Genomic DNA, 13,654 nt, shown 5'->3' on the forward strand with positions numbered 1-13,654 from the left:
CTGGCCTAAGCCAGTCTGGCAGGTGCCCTTTCCTGGCAGGAGGCTCAGACCAGTCAAAGCCAGCTTGGCTCCGGGTGGAGCTTGTTTTGCAGAAGCTATTCTACCAAAGCTGCCCTTATATGGTTGGGGGAGGCGGGACATATGTCCTTAAAAGGAATTTGTCTTCTTGAGAAACAATGAGCCTGAATTTCTTTGGTGGCATTTGCTCCCCAAGCCCAGGTTAGCATCTTAAGGGTCTGAGAGGATGGCCAAGAAAGACCTTGGAGCTTCTTCCCAGCCCAGCTGCTCTCTGCAGGTGGCTACTCCACTGGGCTATGGTCCACATGGAAGGCAGGCAGGAAGAGGTAGACCCATTTTTGATTGGATAGTACCCCTAAATCTGGCAATAGCCTCTGGTGAACAACTCGCTCCCTCTTCAAGGCAACACAAGGGCAGGGAGGAAGAAACTTCCCTACATCCCAGGTAGGACCTTGACGTGTGTCTTTGTACCTGGGAGAAGAATGTTGGAGATATTTCTATGCACCAAGGGAATAAAACCCAGTTCTGGTGTCTCCTCTAATCTTCAAAGAAGGCATTTACTGACTTTATTATTTCCAGAAGCTTGCTTAGGAGAAAATGAAGGTGCTAAAACACTTGCTAGTTCCCTAGGTCCCATCTGATCTGTTGTAAGGGGCCTCTAAAATTGAGGCAAAGAAAACCCCAACTTCAGCCTCCAAGTCGTGCAGTTAAGATGGTTTCTCATTATAAATGGCCCTCCAAATAAGCCAGGAAAAAAAGAGACAAGCCAAAGATTTCAGTATAGATATACAATTTTAATATTTAATTTAAAATAAAAAAGAAATGCTGAACTGATTTGGGAGAAAATATTTGATTTGCAGAGAATTTTTAAAATCATGACATTACAAGTCATTAGTGAGAACAGCCTTCTTTTTACCCCAAGCTCCTCACAGAGCCTGCTTAGGAAATGAGGTCAATCATCTCCTTTATCTCTTCCCCACCAGGCTTAGCTCTCCCGAAAACCCAAAGGAGGAATACATCCTCCATGCCTTCCCCATTTCTACCAATAGTCTACCCTTAGCCTCAGTTAGGACGCCCTGTAGTAGTAGGTCTACGCTCCTGAGATAAGGGTCTTTTTGGTTCTCCACTGAGTATGGGCACATCTGGTCAGAGAAAGCCACAGGGAAGGCCTAAAACCTTTGCTTTTCAACTTGTGTAGACAATTACCACCTTATAAACACATCCATAGTCATAAAAGGAGAGGAAGGATGGAAACCCTGAGCAGAACAAGGCCCCACCACCTGATCATGGTGCTACCAAAGTCCCTCTCCCAGGGGCTCATTGGCAGAGAAGCCAGTAGGTCTATCCACCAGCCACTGGAGCCGCAGGAGAGGCAGAGGGCTCTGGCTGGGAAAAGGCCAGTCCTTGGAGAGGTATGAATGTGCAGGCATAAAAGGCAAGAAGAACATCCTTATCTCCTCACCGTGGGTAAGGCACTGAGAGGAAAGAAGGAATTTAAGAATGGTGAAGATGAAAAGGGGAGGAGGAAGGGTTTCCTGGATCCACTGGCCTGGGGAAGAAAAAAGTAGGATTGATTGGAGGGGGGGGGGTGAGGACTACCACATGGGCCCCATAACTGTGCAAAGAGAAGCATCAAGGAGCAGGTAGCGCCACGCCAGCATGTCCAGTACCCACGTTCCCCTCACTATGCTCCAAGCAGGTTGCAGGAGTCAAGGGGACAAAATTACCTCGGGTATTTCCCTGAGCCTGAGGGTTATGGGCTAAAGAAATAAAGCTTTATATACATCACAATTTCTCTCCCTGTCCTGCACAATCCCCCTCAGCCTATATGCTGACCATCCTGCCGCTGTGAGGGAGAAGAGGAGGACTCGGCACTTAAGGGCTCAGATGGCCTAAAATACCCACTCCTCCAGAGGGAAAGAAGTCTGTCTACCACCTTAGTGCTGATACCCCTTTATCACTATCACTCACACCCTCCCTGTCTCAGGTCTGAATGTTTGGGTCTCCTGCAGGAATGAGGAATCTGAGGCAGGGCAAAGCAGGGCTGGCAGGATAGGCCTCAAGCCATGGTTTCTGGGCCCTTGTGGACTGCGAGCTAACAGGAGCTGGTTTGCAGGTTGCTCTCCGTAAGCAGCGATGCAATAGAGGAAGGATCATACACACTGTCGAATTCCTCATCTGAGCTCAGCCCTTCGTGTTGGAGGGTTGACTCAGCAGCTGAACGGGAAGCTTTGCGCCTGAATCAGAGAGAGCAATACTGGTAATGGAGGGAAGTAGGAAGATTTAGACAGCCACCCTTTTCATGCTAGAGACTCCCAATTATTTTAAGACCTAAAGTTACTCCCAAGATCCCCCACTAATCAGAGATTTGAGGAGGTGGGGTATAGAATGGGGACTGATACTAAAAGGTAATCATACTGGCTTCCAGCAAGGAATAAGTGATTTCCAAGTCCCATCTGAGAGATCCTCCTCTCCCTAAAGATCAGCCAGGAGAGCCCATCCCATTCTTGCTCCACTGTCCCGGTGGGGCAAGGGCAGAAAAGCAGCCCATACCAGGAGTTCTTCTCCAGCGCTTTGATCTGGGCCTGGAGCTGTTCATTGACCTCATGCTGCTCTTCCAGCTCACGCTGGGCCTTCTTCCTTAGGCCATCCAGTCGCTCAATTTCCTCTTCTGCTTCATCCACCTGCCGCTTCAAAGCCTTCACCCTCAGGCTTAGCTGGGCAAGATACCAAGCCCCCGCATTAGAAATGCATTTGCTGACACCATGGCCTGGGACCCTCCCTGTAGCAATCTTGACAAGAGACCGCTGCCCCTAGAAAAATGTTGGGACCATGGACAAGTTCCCTAACCTTACAGATTTAACTTGGGGATTACATGAGTTAATACATATGTAACACTTAGAGAAGCTAGAACATCATAGGCACTCCAAGCATGTGCTTCATTTGTTTCCTCTAGTCCAGTCCTTTCAGTCAAATCTCTATCCTTATACGAGGAAAGTATTAAGTTTGGAAGACCTATGGGATGGGCCCAACCTTGGCCTTCAAGCAAATGCAGGATGTACTGGCCGCATGATTGCTTGTCCCTGGCTGTGGTCCTTACCTGGTCTTTCTGGTCATTGACATGCTGCCGCTCATCATCAATCTGGATGGACAGCTCTTTAACCCTCCGCTCCAGTTTTCGGTTGGTGGACTGCAGAACTGTCTTCTCCCTAAGACAATGGGGTAGGGGCATATCTATGGCTGTCACCATTTCTAAAGAAACCACTACTTGGCCCCCTAGTGCCTCTGAGGATTCCTCTGTCATGAGCCCCATTATTGGACCAGGGAGAATCTAGGGCAGATCCAAAGAACTGGGGAGATAGATATCATTCACATTTTAGAAATTCTGCAACTCTGCTCTCTATAATGAGAAGTTCTCCCAGAAGATCAGGCCAGGTTGGCCATGTTGGAGGTAGAAGGTGGAGTGCCCAGAGGAGAAAAGCCCAAAGGGAGAGAGGAAATATGGGCTTATCACCTCTCTTCAGCCTGTAGCCGCTCCTGCAACTCCCGAATCTGGGATTCAAGTTGAGAGATGCTGGCGTTGGGCTTCTGAAAGCCTTCTGAGCTGGCCAACCGGCTCTTCAAGTCCTTGTTCTTAGAGAGACAGAAAGCTTCCATAGTTAGCACTCTTGTTCTGATCCCTTCCATGGTCATTCTACCCACCACTTGTGATGTATCCCCAAGACTCCCACCCTTTCCCCTCACCTGTCTCTCCAGGGAGATTTTGTCACACTCCAGGTCCTGCCGAGAGGACCTCTCCTGCATGAGTTCTGTCCTTAGCTGGTCTACCTAGGGGATGGGTGAAAGGAACCAGACTCAGGGAGGGCTGATGATGAACCATCAAGCTGAACCAAGTGAGGAAGAGTACCTGCAGGATGCTCTCTGAACCCTGAATCCCAAAAGTTCCCAGGTACCTAGGAAATCACAGCCTATTCAAAGGGGAGGAGCCACAGAATTTAAACAGGGCCTCCTCAGTCCCACTAGGAAGTAACATCCGTTCTGGATAAGAACAGCCCAGACTCAGGTCAGAGTAGCCCAGGCCACCAGGATTGCTTCTTCCACTCAAATTCCTGGCTTCTTTCCACCTAAGGAAACCTGCCAAGGCTTCCTGAAGCAGGGGGAGACCCTGAAGCAGAGCCAGCCACACACATCTGCAGCCAGAACTCCCCAGATCATGAAAGATGGAGGTGGAGTTGTTTTGGAGAGGCCCCAGAGGCTCTGTCAGCAGGGGTAAACACAGATGCAGGGAAGGAAGGGGTCACCTGGTCCCGGCCACGATTCACCCGGTCCGTCAGCAGCTCCACAGTGTTCCTCTCCTCATCTAACTCTGCCTCCAGCCGTGAGACTTTTTCCTGTAGCAAACGGACAACAGGTTGATTGCTGGACACCAGAATGCTAAACTCCAATCAGGACCCTCTCAAAGCCAAGCCTCCAACCTCTTTTCTCTCACACAACCCCATAACCTGTTGGTTCTTGCCTCTGGCCTGAGCCACCACAGAGCGGGTGCCCTCTGCTGACCGGGTGTGGCATCAAGGGGAAAGAGTGGGAGCTGCTCTGGTTATGGGCCGTTGGGAGAATGACAAACCCCAGAATCTACTCCTCACTGGGGACGCCCTATTTCCCTAATCAGAAAACAGAAACCAAAGTGCTAGCCAAGACTGAGATTGAGAGAGACCCTGAAGCACCAGGGCATGAACTGGGGTAGCATACACAAGCCAGGCAGCAGCCGGCCTAGATGTGAAAATCAGATGTATCGCCTTCCTAGCAGAGGGGCAGTAGAGGTGTTTACTCTGTGTCTCAGTTTCCCTCATCTAGAAAATGGAGAAAAAAAGACTTCCTACTCCTCAGGGGTATTCTGATTAAATGAGTCTTAAGTGCTTGGCACAAAGCACAATACAGAAGTGGTTGCTGCTGTTGCTATTATTATTATTATTGCCAAAGACAGCAAACTGAAGGACACTGTTCACTCTAAAAGGGAAACGCTATGCTCAGCTGCTCCTGCCAACTGCTGCCATGCAGAAAACTCAGGACTCGAAGGTCAGTGTGACCATATTTTCCAAATGTACGAAAGAAGCCAGATCCAAATTTTTATCTGACATTTATAAGTTCCTAAACAGAGGCATTTAATTCAAAGTCCTTTAAAACACTGCAGTTAAACACAATCCAGCAGCTGTGAGCTGCCACTGTTTGAGCCTTTGAGGAGAAAGAAGGTTGGAGTATCCTGGCTCCTTTGTCCACAGAAGTCCCACCTGTGCCAGGCCCCAGGCCTCCTCACTCACCCACCACTGTACGCCAGCACACAATGTCCCCACCTCAAGGCCCTTGAGTTGCCGGGTCCTGTCATCCTGAGAGCGTTTTTTGTTCTCCGCCTCTTGCTTCAGCTCCTGTAGCTGCTGGGCCAGAAGTTCCTTGTCCAGACGGGCTGTGTCCCGATCAACCTGGGAATCCTGCAGGGCCTGCCTTAGCCTCTGGGTCTGGGCAGAAGGGAAAAATGCAACAGTTTGGAGAAGTGAGGTGGGAATTGAGGAGTGGGAACAATCCGCCCCTACAGGAAGAAATATAATTCTTTAGAATTGCCAGTGCATGGTGATAATAAAAAGCAGACTGACTTTTAGTCCATTTTCTTTATTGCTTAAATATTCTCTGTACAGCTTTACTTGGTGGTGGTACAGAAGATAGAGCATTGACCCAGAACATTGAGGTCCCCAGTTCAGAACCCCAAGGTCACCAGCTTGAGTGCAGGGTTGCCAGCTTGAGCATGAGGTTGCCAGCTCGAGTGTGGGATCAAGATCACTGGCTTGAGCAAAGGGTCACTGGCTTGGCTTGAGCCCTACATGTCAAGGCACATATAAAAAGCAATCAATGAACAACTAAAGTGCTACAAGTAGGAGTTGATGTGTCTCATCTCTCTTCCTGTCTCACTCTCTCTCAATAAATAAAATTTTTAAAAGGTCTAAAACCCTAAGAACACACACACACATACACTCACACTTTTCTGTACAAATTTGAATCACCTGAGAACTTTTACACTACTAATCCCCAAGGATTATTATATTATTTAAATAATATAGAATGCAGCTTGGGCACTGGAATTTAAAAAAAATCTTCCCAGGTGACTCTAATGTGCAGCTGAATTTGAAAATCCCTGCTCTACAGACAATGCATCCCTTATTGTCTGTGCCTAGGGTAGACCATTTCCCTCACCCTTGCTCACCTTAGTATGTCTCTGTAAGTGGTAGACCTGAACCCAGGTCTCCCAGGACCCCGGGGCCACAGGTTTAGTTAAGAGGCAAATATCGCCTGACCAGGTGGTGGTGCAGTGGATAGAGCGTCGGACTGGGATGCGGAAGGACCCCAGTTTGAGACCCCGAGGTCGCCAGCTTGAGTGCGGGTTCATCTGGCTTGAGCAAAAAGCTCACCAGCTTGGACCCAAGGTCGCTGGCTCAAGCAAGGGGTTACTCGGTCTGCTGAAGGCCCGCGGTCAAGGCACATATGAGAAAACAATCAATGAACAACTAAGGTGTTTCAACGAAGAACTGATGCTTCTCATTTCTTTCCCTTCCTGTCTGTCTGTCCCTCTCTCTCCCTAAAAAACAACAACAAAAAAAAAAACCCCAACAGGCAAATACTTTAGCCCAGGAGTTGGGAACCTTTTTGGTTGAGAGAGCCATGAACATCACATATTTTAAAATGTAATTCCGTGAGAGCCATACAATGACCCGTGTACGTTATGCATTATCCAATAAAAATCTGGTGTTGTCCCAGAGGACAGCTGTGATTGGCTCCAGCCACCCACAACCATGAACATGCGTGGTAGAAAATGAATGGATTGTAATACATGAGAATGTTTTATTTTTTTAACGTTATTTTATTATTTTTTTTATTAAAGATTTGTCTGCGAGCCAGATGCAGTCATCAAAAGAGCCATATCTGGCTTGCGAGCCATAGGTTCCCAACCCCTGCTTTAGCCTGACCCATGGTATCTCAGTGGATTGAGCATCAGCCCAGGACACTGAGGGCCCTAGTCCAAAACTACGAGGTTCCTGGCTAGAGCGTGAGCTTACCAGCTTGAGCACTGAATCATCGACAGGATCCTGAGGCCACTGGCTTGAGCCAAGTTACTGGCTTGAGCAAGGGGTCACTGGCTCAACTTGAGCCCCTCTCCTCCCATCAAGGCACATATGAGAAGCAATCCATAAACAACTAAAATGAAGTTGATGCTTCTCATCTCTCTCTTCTCCCTCTCCCTTCCTCTTTCTCCTCAAAATATAAATAAATACATAAATAAAGTGATTTAAAAAAAAAAAGAGGCAAATACCTTGAAACCAAGAACACTGGGAGGGTTCCCACTCTCCTTAAGCTCCTACCTCATCCTGAAGCCGACTCAGCCCCCCAGAGGTCTTCTCAGCTTCACTGGCCCATTCCTTGGCCTGGCGCTGGGCATCTGACACCTCCCGCCGTGCCTTTTCCTTATAATCCTCCAGCTGGGCCTGGAGCTGCTGCAGGGCTTGCTTTGAGTCGTCCCCCATCTGCTCCAGCTGAGACACACAGAAAAGAGCGTTTTCAGCACTCACCTCTTTCACAGATGCCTCTGTTCTTCCTCTGGGTCTGAGCTCCCAAGACTCCCAGAGTCTCCTTTCCACCAAAGCAACCCTCTCTTTATCTCTCCTGGGCCAGGACCCTGGTATAGCTACCAGTGATGTACAGATTGCCTGGGTTTAAATCCTAGCCTACTACTTATTAGCTATCTCAGTGGTTCTCAAAGTGTGCACCAGGGCGCACTGGTGCACCCTAGAAGATTTCCAGGTACACCCTATGGTATTCGAGAGAAATATGTGCCTGTTGGGGACCAAAAAACCAACAGGGTTTTTGGAGTTTAGATTTTGGGGGGACAGAGGTGTGGGGAATTGGCTGTAAGCTGACAGTCTGCCCAACCCCCCACCTCACTTGCCTGATTAGGTTGCAAAAGGCTGTTAAGCTGTGGTGCTGGATTGTTTACACCATCCCCCATGTTCCCTGGAAAGACTGGAGGCAAGTTTCTTCTATCCTTTGTTTGGTGTAAAGTTAAGATAATATGTGTGGTGGGGGTTTTCTGCACTTGGTAAAATTCTTGGGTTGCCTTGAAAACATGATCAAAGATCTCACTGATTTGCTAATGACCCACTTTGCCCTATAAATAAAGCAAGATGCGGTTTTGGGGCGCACTTTGTTCTTGCCAGCAGCAATTACAAGGCCTTCTTGACCCTGTATTTTCCTAATTCCATGTAGTTTCTTAATTCTGCACTGTTCCCACTCAGGACCTAGAATTACTAGCTGCGCTGGTTCATGGCATGTGCCCAGATATAAAAATATACTCTATTGTACCATTTCATTATAGAAATACCACTCTTTTTTGTTAACACATCATTATTATACTTATTAAAACATTATTATATTATTTTTAAATAAATAGAGTAAAATAAAATGGACAGATTTCTCAAAAAGAAACATGATATTGAAGAATTTGATTTTGGAAGTGAGCAAAAGTTAAGTGTAAATAAAATAGGACTTGAACCTGACCAGGTGGTGGCGCAGTGGATAAAGCGTCAGACTGGAATGCGGAGGACCCAGGTTTGAGACCCCGAGGTCACCAGCTTGAGCGCGGGTTCATCTGGTTGGAGCAAAGCTCACCAGCTTGGACCCAAGGTCGCTGGCTTGAGCAAGGGGTTACTCGGTCTGCTGTAGCCCCATGGTCATGCACATATGAGAAAGCAATCAATGAACAGCTAAGGTGTATCAACGAAAAACTAATGATTGATGCTTCTCATCTCTCTCCATTCCTGTCTCTCTGTCTCTATCTATCCCTCTCTCTGATTCTATCTCTGTAAAAAAAAAAAAAAAAATTAAAAAAATAAATAGGCCTGACCAGGCAGTGGCGCAGTGGATAGAGCACTGGACTGGGATGCGGCGGACCCAGGTTCGAAACCCTGAGGTCACCAGCTTGAGCGCAGGCTCATCTGGCTTGAGAAAAAGCTCACCAGCTTGGACCCAAGGTCGCTGGCTCGAGCAAGGGGTTACTGGGTCTGCTGAAGGCCTGTGGTCAAGGCACATATGAGAAAGCAATCAATGAACAACTAAGGTGTCGCAACGGAAAACTGATGATTGATGCTCTCATCTCTCTCCATTCCTGTCTGTCCCTATCTATCCTTCTCTCTCTAAAAAATAAATAAATAAATAAAATAGGACTTGAAGGCTGATGGGCAGAATTTAATTTATAGCATTTTCCATCACTTAACACTGAACAATATGACTGAATTAGAAACCCATTCATGGAAGCTTCAAGTGATTTTGGTTTAACATTAACAGAAGAAGAAGAACTGGCAGCTATATCGACTGATCGTGGATTGATGATTAAACATAAGGAATTATCTCTTGAAGCCTTTTTGATTTCTATAAAAGAAGAATATGCAGCAATATCTTAAAAAGCTTTAAACATTTTACTACAATTTTCAACATCCTATTTATGTGAATTAGGATTTTCTACCCTCAACACAATTAAGAGTAAAAAGAGAGGACTTCTTTAATGTATTGACGAGGAAATGAGAGTTTGCTTTTCAAATATATGCCCAAACAGTGAAGAAATTGCTAGGACACATCAGGCTCACGTTTCTCATAAACACAACAATGAAAAAACTTAACACATTCCTGCCGGGACCTGCCAAATTTACTAAATCTTACTAAGGATGTATCTATATATATAAAAAGATAACTTTTTTGTCGTTTTAAAATTTTTTAAACCCTCTTTTTTATGAATTCTAAAAAGCATAACTCAAAAAATTTAACATAAAAATGTTTTTTAATGTCAGAATAAATTTAATTTTGTCATATTTATTTTGTTTAATTACCATAAAAGCACACTTGGACTTTATATTTTTTCTTTAATATTTGACTTAATTATTATAACATATTTCTCAGAAATTTTTATATAGGGCGCCTACAATTATTTGTAGGATTTTAAATGTGCCCCGACTACAAAAAGTTTGAGAACCACCGAGCTATTTGATCATAGGCAAGTTATTATCTGCTCTGGGTCTCAGTTCCCCATCATAAAATGAGATAACAGTACCTACTTCATTCACAAAGTTGTTGGGAGAATTACATTAGTTAATTATGTAAAGTACTTAAAACAGTACCTGATACAAAGTAAACCATAAAGACCTTATTTCAGCAAACCTAAATGCCAGTGATTACAAGTATACCATTAAGAAAAATTTGCCTGAGGGCTCAACTGGCTTGAGTAGGCGTTCACCAGCTTGAGCGTGGGGTTGCTGGCTTGAGCGCAGGATCATAAACATGACCCATGGTTGCTAGCTTGAGTCCAAGGTCGCTGGCTTGAGCAAGGGGTCACTCGCTCTGCTGTAGCACCCCCAGTCAAGGCACAGATGTGAAAGTAATAAATGAACAACTAAGGAGACTAAGGAACTGCAACAAAGAATTGATGCTTCTCATCTCTCTCCCTTCCTGTCTGTCCCTTCTGTCCCTCTCTCTGCCTCACTCTTTGTCTCTGTCACAAAAAAAGAGAGAAAAGGGCCCTGGCAGGTTGGCTCAGTGGTAGAGCATCGGCCTGGCATGTGGGAGTCCCGGGTTCGATTCCCGGCCAGGGCACACAGGAGAAGCACCCATCTGCTTCTCCACCCCTCCCCCTCCCCTGCCTCTCTGTCTCTCTCTTCCCCTCCCGCAGCCAAGGCTCCACTGGAGCAAGGTTTGCCTGGGTGCTGAGGATGGCTCTGTGGCCTCTGCCTCAGGCACTAGAATGGCTCTGATCACAACAGAGCAACGCCCCAGATGGGCACAGCATCGCCCCCTGGTGGGCATGCCGGGTGGATCCCGGTCGGGCGCATGTGGGAGTCTGTCTGACTGCGTCCCCGTTTCCAGCTTCGGAAAAATACAAAAAAAAAAAAAAAAAAAAAAAAAAATTGCCAATTGAACTACTAAATACCATCACTCATAAACCAGAACTCAATTTCAGAGATAAAATGTACATTTCAGGCTTGATGAACTAAACTAGGTGTTTGCTCTAGTTTTTTGTTGTTGTTGTTTTTTATTTTTCTGAAGTGAGAAGCGAGGAGGCTGACAGACAAACTCCCACATGTGCCTGGCTGGGATCCACCCGGCAAGCCCACTAGGGGGCAATGCTCTGCCCATCTGGGGCAACTGAAGCCATTCTAGCACCTGAGGTGGAGGCCATGGAGCCATCCTCAGTGCCTGGGCCAACTTTGCTCCAATGGGGCCTTGGCTGCAGGAGGGGAAGAGAGAGATAGAGAGGAAGGAGAAGGGGAAGGATGGAGAAGCAGATGGGTGCTCCTCCTGTGTGCCCTGGCCAGGAATTGAACCTGGGACTTCCACACACCAGGCCAACACTCTACCACTGAGCCAACTGGCCAGGGCTGTTCTAGTTTTATAAAGTAAAAGATCAGGACAACTTTAGCTGAAAACAAGCTATTTATATCTTTTTCTTCCTCTCTCTATCCCCTACCCCAAATATAAAATTCTCCCAATGAAGATTCTTATGTTTAGGTCTTGTAGACTTCTAAGGGACAATTCTAGGAGATATTCTTAGGATTAAGACCATAAAGGAATGGGATGTGGGGGAAAGGGCAAAATCACGGAGAGGCAGTAGGAAGGATGCCATTCTCTGAAGATTTGACTGTGGCCTCCCCAACAATGAACTTGAGGAAAGCAAACAGCACACATTTGGACCCACATCCACCCTGCCCCCCAGGCCAGCTTCTGAATGAGCTGGACCTCTTCCTGAGCCCAGGCCGCCCAGGCCCACCTCCTTGTTCAGTCGGTCCACAGTCCTGTCCAGCAAGCGCTTCTGCTCTTCCAGCTCAGCCTTGCCCCGCCGGAGCGCCTCCCGCTGCTTCGCCTCCTCCTCAAGGGCCCGGTTGAGTGCCTGCTGCTCCTGCCCCATGCGGGCCAGCCCACGCTGGGCCTCATCCAGCCGAACCTCCAGTGCCCGCTTAGCTGCTGCCAGGCTCCCTTCCTCTTCCTGAGCTGCATTCAGGGCCTCCTCTAGGCGGTGCTTCTCGGCCTGGGACAGAGAGGTTGGACCGAAAGAAGGAAAAGCTTGGGCTCTAGCCATTTGGAGGTAAGTAGATGAGAGAGAGGAGGAAGAAAAGGGCAAGCAATGAAAACGGGCTCAGAGGAAGTAGCAAAGGAATCAAGACACAAAACATGCAAAGGCTGGGCGATAAGAGACAAAAATGCCAGAGGGAAGCCTGGGGCACTCACACAAAAACACACTCAGTATAGAAACGCAAGGTGAACAGAAAGAAGGTTTGGAGGCAAACACAACCACACTAAATGCAAAACAAAAGCGATAGCTGAGTATTTAACCAGGAACTAGAGTAGAGGAGAAAGGGCCTGGAGGAAGCCAACGAGGTCACTAGAAACACTGACCTCTAGCCGCTGCACCTTGTCCCGAAGCCGAGCCTCCGCCACCTCCCCACCCTCCGCCAGGCCTCGGGCCTCCTTCAGCTGCTGCTCCAGACCCAGGATGCGCCGTCGGAATTCATCGTTTTCCTCCTGGGTTTCCCGAAGCGTAGTTTCCACTGCTGCCCGACGTTGCCCCAGCACTGCCGCCTCTGCCTCTGCTGCCATCTGAGCCTGCGGCCATTCAGAGTGGCGGCTCAGACCCTAGGGCTCAGGATCCTGACCACTCCTGGGAAAGCCACCCCGAAAGGAGGCCACAAGAACTGGACTTAAAGTAGAATAGTGCTGCCAGCCAGAGGTTTCTCTGAGAACCCACCCTTACAGAGATGCAGTGGGTATCACCAGGGGCAGCCCAGCCACCCCCTGCCAAGTCCTGGCTGCTTTAACCACACACCTAGGACCAGGGATCTGGTCTGTACATACCCATGACAGGTAATTTTCCACGCCCTCTGGTTCCTCAGCCCTCCAGACCCCTCAGTCTCCACCTCCTAAGCCCTGTGCCCACTCCCCTTGCCTTGGAAGCCTCTTCACAGTCCTGTCTCAGTTGCTGGATGGTCTTTTGCTGCTGGATGTTCTGCTGTTCCAGCCCCCGGCCTCGATCAGCCTCCACCCTCAGCTGCTTCTCCAGCTCCTGCTCCCGGTGCCGTCCAGCCACTTCCTGGCTCTGCTGCTCTGTTCGCAGCTTCTTAAGTTCCTGCTGTGTCCGGCGCAGCTCCTAGGAGGGAAGGGGAATGGCAACAGGGCCAGCCTGGGATACCAGAATGTGGAGAAACTGCTTTTTCACATTTCTGAAGGAAATGTAAAACGGTGTGGCTACCTGGGAAAGTGGTTTGCAGTTTCTCAAACCATGGAGTTACCATATGACCCAGAAATTCTACTCCTAGGTATATGTCCAAGAGAACTGAAAACATGTTTATTAAAAACTTGTACATGACGCCCTGGCCGGTTGGCTCAGCGGTAGAGCGTCGGCCTGGCGTGCGGGGGACCCGGGTTTGATTCCCGGCCAGGGCACATAGGAGAAGCGCCCATTTGCTTCTCCACTCCCACCTCCTTCCCCTCTGTCTCTCTCTTCCCCTCCCACAGCCAAGGCTCCATTGGAGCAAAGATGGCCCGGGCGCTGGGG

The 13,654-nt window shown here is 48.1% G+C and overlaps 1 protein-coding gene across 1 annotated transcript in view; it reads right to left on the bottom strand.

The window, feature by feature from the left end:
- Positions 1-791: 791 nt before the first annotated feature.
- Positions 792-13,654, bottom strand: part of CGN (cingulin) — a 31,457-nt gene continuing 18,594 nt past the window's right edge. Inside the window, exons 11-21 of the mRNA XM_066262130.1 lie at positions 13,046-13,246; positions 12,499-12,705; positions 11,873-12,130; positions 7,425-7,595; positions 5,370-5,531; positions 4,320-4,409; positions 3,763-3,846; positions 3,533-3,651; positions 3,119-3,227; positions 2,572-2,735; positions 792-2,255 (exon numbers count right to left, since the gene is read on the bottom strand). Of these exons, the coding sequence (XP_066118227.1) occupies positions 2,114-2,255; positions 2,572-2,735; positions 3,119-3,227; positions 3,533-3,651; positions 3,763-3,846; positions 4,320-4,409; positions 5,370-5,531; positions 7,425-7,595; positions 11,873-12,130; positions 12,499-12,705; positions 13,046-13,246 (1,707 nt within the window). The 3' untranslated portion in view covers positions 792-2,113. The remainder of the gene's footprint in view (positions 2,256-2,571; positions 2,736-3,118; positions 3,228-3,532; positions 3,652-3,762; positions 3,847-4,319; positions 4,410-5,369; positions 5,532-7,424; positions 7,596-11,872; positions 12,131-12,498; positions 12,706-13,045; positions 13,247-13,654) is intronic.

Source organism: Saccopteryx bilineata, chromosome 2, assembly GCF_036850765.1.
Source record: "Saccopteryx bilineata isolate mSacBil1 chromosome 2, mSacBil1_pri_phased_curated, whole genome shotgun sequence".
Classification (NCBI taxonomy): Eukaryota; Metazoa; Chordata; class Mammalia; order Chiroptera; family Emballonuridae; genus Saccopteryx; species Saccopteryx bilineata.